This window comes from Sorex fumeus, unplaced genomic scaffold (assembly GCF_029834395.1).
Source record: "Sorex fumeus unplaced genomic scaffold, SorFum_2.1 ptg000036l, whole genome shotgun sequence".
NCBI classification, from domain to species: domain Eukaryota; kingdom Metazoa; phylum Chordata; class Mammalia; order Eulipotyphla; family Soricidae; genus Sorex; species Sorex fumeus.
In genome coordinates, this window is record NW_026606093.1 from 4,601,850 (window position 1) to 4,613,912 (window position 12,063).

The 12,063-nt window shown below is 40.4% G+C and overlaps 1 protein-coding gene across 6 annotated transcripts in view; it reads right to left on the bottom strand.

Moving 5' to 3' along the window:
* ERC1 (ELKS/RAB6-interacting/CAST family member 1) overlaps positions 1-12,063 on the bottom strand; it is a 490,300-nt gene that overhangs the window by 431,835 nt on the left and 46,402 nt on the right. For all 6 annotated transcript variants that reach the window (XM_056117812.1, XM_056117809.1, XM_056117811.1 and 3 more), the window contains exon 2: positions 9,478-10,302. In XM_056117812.1, coding sequence (XP_055973787.1) covers positions 9,478-10,146 — 669 coding nt within the window. In that variant the 5' untranslated portion in view covers positions 10,147-10,302. The remainder of the gene's footprint in view (positions 1-9,477; positions 10,303-12,063) is intronic.

Here is a 12,063-nt window from a genome sequence, read left to right on the forward strand (position 1 = left end):
TAGTGAATTAACATCAGTAAATTCCCCCAACATGAGCAAGCAACAACAAAGCTATGAGCATGTACCTCAAGTCAGTCATTAGTTTCTTATTGAAAATGCTTATGGAAAATGATACCCTAAGAATTCAAACTTAATTCACCATTTCTTTTTTCCCCTGAAATTCATCATTTCTTACCCTAAGTCCAGCATCACTGTATAATGTATGTTCTTTTTATGTCAATGAGAAACATTTCCCCAATTTCAATACCATGGTTCGCCTTATCACTTGCAATCATGGTCTATAGCCCAAGTATTTCTTTAAAAACACTGCATGGAAGTGCATCATCTTCTCCATTCCTGTTGCCCAAGTTAAGCCAAGACTTCAGCAACAATTTGCTTTCCCTGCTTGCCTTCCTTCAACCTGTTATACTGAGAACAATAAAAGCTGCTCCTACGGGTCCAGAGACGTACTCGAGCATACATTACCGGCATGAGGTCATGAATTCAAACCCTGGCATTGTCCCACCTGCTAACAGTGATCAAAGCAACACGGTTACCATAATTCCTGAAAACCAGTGTGTGGCACTATGCAAGCAAGCGTGAAATTCCTAGAGAGCAATGCAGTTAGAGTGTGCGAGCATCACAACAAAGTGTGTGAAAACCTCTTTGCACCACAACCGAGTTTGTGTAATCCCTGATCAAGGCAAAAATAAGGAAAATGGGGAGGGAAGAGGGAAACTAAATAAACTTCAAGGAAAAAGCTGCTCCTAAAAGTACTTTTTTGTTTTACTATTCCTTGTTCAGAACCCCTTGAGGGCAAGTTTCTATTAATTTTGTCAATTTCTTCTTCAAATTCAAGTATGAAAAAAAGTTGCACACTTTTAAGGGATACATTGAATAACAAATCAATAAAGTTGTCATAAAAATGGAAAGTCTCTTAACTGATGTCCCTGAAGTACCACTTTGTTCTATACCACTTGAGACTTTCTGAAGAATTTAATGACTTGGAACATTCAGTCTCGCCTCTCAGTGTCCAGTCCCAGTGGTGGTCAAACATAACTTTGTGACTCTGTCTTTTCCATCAAATGGACATAGCATTGTTAAAACATATTCCTCCATGAAGACAAATCCCAAACCTTAATAACTGCACCCTGCATTCATGTTTACAGTGTTGATCTTCCAAAGAAATTAAAATTTAAAAAAAAAAAACTCTTATTCCATGGCTCCTTGTCAATATACAGAGCATGACTAAAATGTCACACGTATTTTCTTAGCTTCTTCAACCACATGGATCCCAGGGTCCTCCAAAACTGCTGATATCTGTATCATGACATCAAGTTCAGGGGTGACAGAATCTTCAAAAGTAAAATAGAGCTGTGACCTCCCCTGATCAACATTTATTAAAGTAAATATACTTCATTTTTTTTCACAGATGAATTTAAACATGAATTTCCCAATTCATATTTGACCTATTTGCTTTTCAAAACAGCTTCCTGAGGTAAATAAGTACCTACTTGACAATTTAATTTTCCTAGGATGTTCTGCATAGAACTTTTAACACATCTCCATTTGAACATCAAACAGATAAAATATATCTAGAAAATACATTACACCCCAATTTACCCATAACACTGAACAATCATTCATAATTCACTACTGTTAAAAAAAGAATTATCAAAAAGACAAGTAAAATATAGTCTAAGACACAGATCCCAGATTTTAAGACTAGACTTTACCTGATGGTAACAACCTGATGAAAAAGCTTAAACTCAATAATGGGGGGATAGGAGATGAGATGGAAAGATAGTACAGCAGGTAAGGTGTACTATTGGGCAACCAACCTGAGTTGGATCCCCAGCATCCCACATGGTCCCCTGGACCCACCCAGAGTGATTGCTAAGTGTGGAGTCAGAAGTAACCCTTGAACCTTGCCAGGTGACAGCCCCCAAAAAAACAACCAAAAAAAATTTTTTAATCCAAAGGGGACAGCAGGACAGTACAGTGAGTGAGGTGCTTGCTTTGCAAGCAGCTGACCTGGTTCGAATTCCTGATACCACATATTGTATCCCAAGCACCACCTCAAGTCACTCCTGAACACAGAGCCAGGAATAACTCCTGAGCACCTCCACTGTCTCCCCGCCCCCCACAAAAAATAAGTAAAAATAAAACCAACAACTCAATAATGGTTTTCACCACTGTCACTGTCATCCCATTGTTCACCGATTTCCTCGAGCAGACACTAGTAACGTCTCCTTCATCCTAGCCCTGAGATTTTAGCAAGTGCCACATTGGAGGCTCTTTCAGGGTAAGAGGAATGAGACCCATCATTGTTACTGGGTTTTGGCATATCGAATACGCCACGGGGAGTTTGCCAGACTCTGCTATGCAGACAGGATACTTTCAGTAGCCTGCCGGGTTCTCCAAGAGTTAGAACTAGATAATAAGAGGTCGCATGGCCACAAATGCGGCCACACACTTCCAGGAGCTGGGTTTTAAAGTCTCTGGGTCTTGGCCATTGATGGTATAACATGGAGCCAGGGCAGCTGGTGGGTGTAATGTCTACCTACTGGAAGATGGGGGATCTGGGTGGAGGAAGCCCAGTCCCAATCCAAGCAGGCTTGGAGATCTCAGGCCCAGGTCCCGCATGCTGGGTTCCTCTTCCAGTTCCTTCAGGCGTGAGGCTCATCTGAATGTGTGGAGAGTGGTCTCAGCATGGCTATGGCTGGTTCTGGAGGTCTTCAGTTGCTGGGGCTCTGCTCGGGGTGGGGAGAGAAACTCAACCCACGCCCCTCCAAGGGGCCTCAGTGAGGACACTAGGCATGGGGCCAGGAGACTTCACACTGTTCTCTTCCGGGAGCTGGGTTTTATAGTCTTTGGGTCTTGGCCATATGGGATGGGATAACACGGCACCAGGTTTTCACCATACAATGAAATCAATACAACCCCCAATCATGAAAATGTTAATAGTCACCTACAGTCCAAACTGGAAAATAAATAACATGAAGATTTACACAGTCTGTCTATATTTTTTTGAGTTAGGGTTGAGTTTCCCTCCCCACTGCAAGCACAGCCTTGGCAGTCGAAAACCTCCAGAACCCAGGCACAGCCATGCTCAAGGCCACTCTCCGCATACTCAAACAAGCCTCACGCATGAAGGAACCAGTAGAGGAACCCAGGTATGCGGGACCCGTGGCTGAGATCTCCAAGCCTGCTCGGATAGGGGTTGGGCCTCCTCCACCCAAATCTCCTTTCTCCAGCAGCTTGGCAGTCACTCACATGAACTGCCCCCAACCCGCCATGTAATCTCATCAACAGCCAAGATCGAGAGACCATAAAATAACACCCCTGGAAGAGAGCAATGCAGAATCTCCTGACTCCATACCCCTCGGAGGGCCCAGAAAGCTACGGAGGGTACCCCGCCCACAATGCAGAGCCTGGCAAGTTTCCCGTAACATATTCGATATGCCAAAACCAGTAACAATAACAGGTCTCATTCCCCTGACCCTGAAAGAGCCCCCAGTGCGGCAGCAATGGGAAGGACAAGTATGGAGAGGCTGCTGAAATCTCAGGGCTGAGACAAATGGAGACATCACTGGCGCCCACTCGAGCAAATTGATGAACAATGGGACGACAAGTGATACAAGTCTATATTTTTTAATTTTTATTTTTAATGTCTTGACCCTTAAATATTTTTAATAGTTTAAAAATTAAAAAACAGAAAAAGTTTAGTGCAAAATAATACACAAAGCAAAACATTAAATTCACTCACTATACTATAATTTAAATAGTATATACTCTGATCACACAGAATTTCAATGAAAGTGCTTTATTTTAAATTGAATTTCCAACTTTGCTCAAGATAAAAAAAAAGTATGAAAAGGCATAATTAAAAAAAAAAAAAGGAGGAGCCAGAGCAATAGCACAGTCGGTAGGGCATTTGCCTTGCACACGGCCAACCCGGGTTCGATCCCCGGCATCCCATACGGTCTCCCAAGCACCGCCAGGAATAATTCCTAAGTGCAGAGCCAGGAGTGACCCCTGAGCATCGCTGGGTGTGACCCAAAAAGGCAAAAAAAAAAAAATTTTTTTTTTAAATTTTTTAAAAAAGGAATGTCTTTTTTTTCTTGTTACATGTTGGTCAGAGTAAGATAAAAAAAAATATAAATCTCAAAAGTTTTTGCTTCTCAATTCAACCAAGCTTACAGCTGGATTTCTTTTTTCCTTCATCAAGCAAACACAAACCAAAAGCCTCACTCTCAAATTTAAAAAGGACTTTTCTGTTGAAGCATATGTAGTTCCATCTCACTAACCACAAATATTTGAAACTTTAGAACAAAAGGAGCATGGGGTATAAAAACTGCTTGGTATTTATTTTTGAATCACTCTTCTAAAAGGAGTCCATAAAAATGAACCACACATTAGACTATTCTAAGCAAATGTGTTTTTTACATTCGATGGAATTCTAGACGGAGATCTCAATGGCCCAATCAGATTAAACATTTATACTGGATCTAAATCCCCAGTCTCAAACTGAATTGGGGAAATCTGTTTAATTACTGTAAATCCTATTAAACCAATCTTCTTTAAAAAGTGGAAAATGTCCGACCTCTGAGGGCTATGGAGGGTATAATGAATGCAGAGCTTAATTAGGGCCCACTGCTGGGTCCCTATAATCTATTAATTAGCATCCTCGGTTCTCTATATCTCATTGCAGTGCTTCACTTTACTTTAAAATTGCACCCTTCGTTTTTTGGACCAATGTTATACAATTTTAGGATTGTGTGGTAATTATAGTGGTGCAGGAAGAATATATTCCTGCCAGCATTGGTGCTCAATTAGGGCAAGGGGCGGAATCTAGATAAGGCAGTATTCACCCTTCCTCAGAACATATGGTTTTCTTGGCATTCCAGCCCTGTAGATTGTTTCACTTTCACTGGACTGAATTGCTGAGTTCCCTACATCATCTTCAGAAGATTTAAACTACTGCATGCCTTCAGCTTGATAATTAGAGAACACTGCCATTGTTTTTTGCTTTGTTCATTTTTTATTTTGAATTACTGTGAGCTGTAGATAGGTGTATTTACAGTATCATTATCACGGTACACTGGAGGCTAATTCAGAGATAAATCCAGTAACCCCAATTTAACTTCTAAAAACATTTTACTTTATAAACATACATACACTTTCTTTAAACACAGACACATAATGACACTTCCTTCTTACAGGAGAGTCTTAAGGGAAGTGTTTATTTGTGAGCAACTTTTATACAATATTGTAATAAAAAGTTGTGTCAGCTACTTTTCAGATAAATGAAAAGAGGCTGTGATTTTTATCAACAATACACTTGACACCAGATAATCTAGTCCACTTACTGTATAAATACATATGAAATACTTAATTGGGGAAAAAAGGAACAACAATAGAGGATAAAATTGAAACATATAAACTTTTATACAAATTTAGTATATATACAATGATGCACAAATGAAACATAATGCAATGTGAGTTTAATAAATAAAAATTGTTGTAATTAAGTACTTCACATTCAAGCAACAGTAGATATTGCAAATTTATCAGTCCCATTTTATAAACGTAAAAGAACCTAACTTTAGGTATACAGCTTCTAAAACCTATACTATGTTGATTTACTATCACAAATCTAAAAAAAGCAAACTTACTTTTTTCTTTTCTGGTATGCAGAATTCAATAAATAACAAAACTAGTATCTTTTGCTGCTGTACTTCACTTTTCACAAACTAAATACTTCACTCCACAACCTAAATGCTAAATCAAAAACAAAGCATTGCTCCACTCTATTGACATACTGTCACTGTCACTGTCCTCCCGTTGTTCATCGATTTGCTGGAGTGAGCCCAGTAACATCTCCATTGTGACACTTGTTACTGTGTTCGGCATATCAAATATGTCATGGGTAGCATGCCAGGCTTTGCCATGTGGGCAAGATACTGTTGGTAGCTTGTCAGGCTCTCCGAGAGGGGCGGAGGAATCAAACCTGGGTCCGCTGGGTTGGCCGGGTGCAAGGCAAACACCCTACCTGCTGTGCTACTGCTACTGACTTATATTATGTTTATTTTATCTCGTGCACCAATGACTCTCAAGGAAAGAATACACCAAGTCACCTACATGACTTTTTTAAAATTACACGTATATAAATTTTTTAAATTCAGCTCTGGGTACTGAACCCAGGACCTCACAAATTCAAGGTAGGATTAAAGATATGGCTCAGTGGTAGAGCAACTTTCTTGCACCAAATGTCCTCTGAGCACTAACCTGGGTCTCCAAGCACTGGTGTTTCCCCCACAATGATAATCACACACACATCTGAGGCAGGTATTCGACCACTAAGCCACACCCCCAGTCATATCTAGATTTTGTATACACCCTTTCATGGCACACATTCGTTCTATGGAAGGCCACTGTGAGAGCTCAAATGATGACTATGCAATGGCATCTAGTACAATATAGGAGGGAAAAAAGATGCAATCTTAGAATGGCCCTTTTTTCTTTTTCTTTCTTTCACAAGTGAGCTAATAAGTGGTACTACACAACCATCAAATACTCCTAAGCAAATGACCAGTCGTGTGAAGAATAAGATGTTCTTAATTCTAAAACTCAAAAAACCGGTTTATCAGCCGACTCACCAGAGACGCTTCTTTAAAATACAGGTTTAAGGCTACAGAGATAGTAGAGGGATGAAGGCACATGCCCTGCATGAGCCAAACTTGGTTCAATCTGGGCATCACATGGTCCCTGGGCCACCAACTGGAGTAGCCTGGTTAATTCATAATATCAAAAGGTCCAAAAAATCCTGGTAATTCCTTACACCACAGGGTCCAAAATCCATGACATCATTAGGACCACACATTGAGGAGGTAGCCCCGTTGGCTGAGAATCAAAGGGAGGGACACCCAGACCTCCAGAGAACTACTTGGGAGACCCTATACATACATATATATACACACACATATAGATTTAATATTTAATTAATATCCAATTAATAATTATTTATATACACATTTACATATAAAAGCTCTAGTGTCATCTCCAGAGGTATTTACTCAGTATAAAACAAGTCTAGGAATTCATATGCCTGTTGACACTGAGGAATCTTCTTACTTTTAAGATCTACCACCATGTCTGTTTAAGTTCATTTCTTTCCTTTCACAGGTTTTTTTTTTAAACTTTTTTATTGAGTCACTGTGAGACAGACCATTACAGAGCTGTTCATGATCGGATTTCAGTCATACAGTATTCCAACACCCATCCTTCCCCCAGTGTACATTTCCTAGCACCAGTCCCCCAGGTTCCCTCCCATCACCCCCACGCCCACCCCCACCCCCTGCCTGCCTCTATGGTAGGTGCTTTAATCCTCCCTCCCTCCCTCCCCCCTCTCCCCTCCATTCCCCTCTCCTCCCCTCTCTCCCTCCCTTCCTCCCTCTTTCTCTCTCTCTCCTACTCCTTCCCTCCCGTCCATTTTGGGCATTGTAGTTTGCAATATTGATACTGAAAAGTTCAAAGAATATCCCTTACCTACTTTTAACCCTCAGATCTTGTCCAGCGTGATCATTCCTAGCTATTATTGTCATACTGGCCTCTTCTCTATCTTACCTACCTCAGCCCCACACATCCTTGTGGTTAGTTTCAACCACTGACCAGTCCTCTTAATCCCTGTTTTCCCTGGCCATGGACAGATAACTTCCAAATCCTTTTTAATTCTTGGAATTCAAGAACACTGCAGAAACCAAAATAAATTGAATTATTTCATCTTTATTAATCTGACCCTAACGTAATATCAAGTATAATGTCACCAATAAGGTCAATAAGTTCACCACTTCAAAATTCTCTCTTAAAAATACAGGGGAGAGGCAAGGAATGTAACTCAGAGATAGAGAACTTGCCCTACATGTAGAAGCCCTGGGTTTAATCACTGGTACCACAAAATAAAAATAAAAATAAAAAAGAGGGGAGTAAAAGAGAATACAGGAAAGCTTTTTTGTTTCTTTCCTGTCTTTGGAATAACACAGGAATCTATCTGGGTACTTATGTAGAGAGAATCTCTGCACAAGAAGAGAAGGTAGAAAGAGAGCAGTTACAGAGCAAATCCTCACCTCTCTCTCTCTCTCTCTCTCTCTCTCTCTCGTTCTTTCTCTCTCTCTGCTCACCCTGGAGATAATGTCTTAGTGTAATATCTACCTAATAACAGACTTGAGTAGGAACATGAATGCTAAAACTCCAGAGGTATGTAATGGGCTCCTTCATTCTATCAAGATTAATTAATGTGCTTGTGGTTTCATGAATACATGTTTGTCTCTATAATAATTACAGTACATGCTGACTTCATTCCTGGAACAAGGTTACCATGGGTCACACGCTTCTGATGGTGCTGTTCATGCTACAGATGGAGCCCCTACAGCACATCTGGTTCTACCTGATGTTGGGATGCACTGGGAGCTTCCTAGGTATGATCTGAAACTGGCCTCAGTTCTATGGAGGTCAAAAAGAAACCAAAGGAAGAGGATGCCACTGCAAATTGGTAAGTGACCATTTTGTATCCCGTTTTTTGTTTTTAAGTAGATGAAGAATTAGCATTGACTTAAGCACTTCAGTGCGAGATAATGATGGGGCTTACCATATTTCTCTGCCAGGGTGAAGAGAGGCAAGGGAGAAAAGGATCCTGAAGCTACAGTTTTATTTCAATTTTTATTTCAAAGTGAAATCATAATTTGTGCTTTACAAATATTTATGTCACAAATGTAAACTTTCATATTTGTTTGTATTTTGGGCCATACACGATGATACACAGGAGCTGCTCCTGGCTTAGTGCTTGGGGACACTCTGAATGGTGTGTGGGACACTTTGTGGTGCCAGAGATCAAACCAGAGCTCCCTGCACACAAAACATGCGCTCTGGTCCTTTGAGCTAAGTCCCCATCCCAATTTTAATTTTTGTTAAGTAATTTTTGTTCCATGCTATCAACATACTAATGTATCTTTAGGAAAGTCTTTTTTTTAACTGTGGGTGCCGGAGGTTCACATCTATGCAAGTATGCTCTATCTACCTTGATAGTTTTATTTGATTGACTTTTAATTTATTATAGTAAACCTTAATGCTACAACTCAAATTTCATTTACATAATATGAATAATTTTTATAATTAATCTCAGAGAATATGGTAAAATTCTGTTCTCACAAGAACTGGAAAAATAATAACATATGGGGAAAGAAAAGAAGGGGGAGTAGAAAGAAAAGCCAGAGAAAAGAAATAAAGCAAGAATGGAAAGAAAGCAGACATGGCAACCAGAAAATAAAATTAGGACCAAATTTGGAAAAGACTTAGAAATGAAGGGCAGAAAATACTAAAATCACCAGGGAATAACTGAACCAAGGAGGGAAAACCTAAACAAGAAAGAGTTAGAATGGCTCACTTCACTCATATGCTGAAATCTAGAATACAAAGAAACATACGTATGAAACTAACCTGGTTTTCCTCCTGCACAACTCTATACTGTTCTTTCCAAATAGTGATTTTGGAAGCTTCATCTTTTCTCAGGGCTCTTTCTTTCTTTAGCTCTGGGCTCCAGAAAGTTTTGATGCTGTTCATTGAGGAACTCAATTTACTCTCCTTTACTTCTACATCCTTCCGCAGGAGATCATTTTCCCGCAATACTTCCTTCAGCTGTGTCTGCAGATCCATGATTGTATTATCTCTTGCCTGACGCAGAGAGTGAGGTACAGTCGATGCCATACTCACAGGAGGAAGGTGGTGTTCTCCGAAGGCTATAGCGTCAGTAGCAACCCCACTGCTAGCTATGTTGGGGCTACTTCCCATAGCAGTCATCCTAACACCATAAGGCAGACGTCCTCCAGAACGGCCAAGTGTCATGGTGCTTTTCGGTGTTTCTGATCCCACATTTTCATGGTCACTTAGGTACATAGGGCCAGAGGTGGCATAGGCAGCATTTAAGGACTGGATGTTCTCCATGGAAAGGGTTTTCCCACTGCCACCTCCAACGGTGCTTCCAGAACTCCCTCCTGTACTATTGGTTCGACGATGACCCAAGCGAGGAGAGCGTGGGAGCCTTGGTGAACGCCCTGGACTCTGATTACTTGGTTCCACCTTTCCAACTGAGCGCGCACTTCCATACATGGTGGCAGGATTAACTTAGTTGCCAGAAAAGGTGTAAAGCAGAAAGCAAAACGTGGAACTCTGTGAGGCTTTTCTATGGCTCTAAGTTGGCTTAAGGTTAATCAGAAGAAACAGGTCTTCAGCTATCAAGTCTTGCAGAAATATTTCACACCATATCTGTAAAGAAAAGATTATACATTAAATTCTCCAGTGGTAAGCATATCCCTTCTCAGAAACTTTATTATACATATTCAAAGACCATCTCCCCTTCTATAAGCTGTTTAACCTGATGCATTCAAATTTGACTGTGGCACAATTTACTTCGTAACTAACATTTTTAAAACATCACGCAGTTCTCAAAACTGAAATATGAAGCTCTATCAAACAGAAAAGAAAAACAAGAGATTAATAAGACACTGACTAGCAGAAGATAAAACTCAAAATTGCAACTACACGAAAGCCTAATCTGATATCAACTGACAACTAAAACTGACCCCAACAAGACATAATATTAATATATAAATATCAATATTTGATTCTACATCAAGAATGACAAGTAGAAAGTGCAACTTTTTAAAATTTCTATTCCAATGGCAACAAAAATGTAAACATGCTTTGAGATAATCTAAAAATGTGCATGCAAGCAATGACTGAAAGAATAAAAAAGGCCCTCCCGTTGTTCGTCGATTTGCTCGAGCGGGCCCAGTAACGTCTCCATTGGAGACTTTGCTGTTACTGTGTTTGGCATATCGAATACGTCACGGGGAACTTGCCAGGCTCTGCCGTGCGGGCGAGATACTCTCGGTAGCTTGCCGGGCTCTCCGAGAGGGGCGGAGGAATCGAACTCAGGTCGGCCATGTTGGCTGTGTGCAAGGCAAACGCCCTACTGCTGTGCTATCGCTCCAGCCCATGAACAAAAGTAACCTATGCTAGCAAATGAAAAGGCAAACCCCATCATGATGTCAATACTTTCCCAGCTGCTTCACATCCTAATGAAAATCTCTACAGGGTTCTTCAACAAACCATCTCTAAAAATTAAACAGAATAGTAAACGTACGAAAGGACAGTATTTGTATTTCAAAACAATCTAAAATCAAGTAGAAAAGGAAGATGCCTCCGTATTAGCAAGTTAAATCATCATAATCCCTTTCTGTGAGGTAAAAATTAAATAACTTGTTTCCAGTGAGGAAGATGGAGGGAAGATGACCCAAAGGGTGCCAGAGTTGAAACACAAGGTCTTATACATAAGCTTTTACCAAACAATAAAATCTAGCTTGATCTAAGAGTGATCACTTATTTGCCATATGCATCTCATTTAGTGTGGTTATTTGTTCACTTCATTCAGAAAACAATGCGTCTACAATGTCACTGGATATTACTACATAAAGCCCAGGGAATTATGGGGCGGGGGTGAGAGGGAGAGATTTGTACCCCAAAACTATATCAATATGATTTCACAAGGACTAGCAATCATTTAAAGCTATAGGAAAAAAAATTTAAGGATAAATAGTTCAATAAACAGAATTTGGGTTTAAAAAACCGATGCAAAAAATACACTCCACTTCATACAACAGAAATTAATTCCATGAACATTAAAAACATAAATGTTGGCACTGGTGCAATAGTACAGGGTACGGCATTTGCCTCGCATGCAGCTGACCCAGGTTCGATTCCCAGCATCCTATATGGTCCCCCAAGTAGCCCCAGGAGTAATTCCTGAATGCATGAGCCAGGAGTAACCCCTGTGCATTGCTGGGTGTGACTCAAAAAGGAAAAAAAATGTTAAAACTATTGGAAGCACTAGAAGAAAGGGCAGGGGATGTGATTCAGTCACATGACATGTCTTGAACATACAAGAGGAAGGAGAGAGAGGGAGAGAGAGGGAGAGAGAGCGCGTGAGAGCAAGAGAGGTCAAGAAACAATACAGAGTTAGGGTGC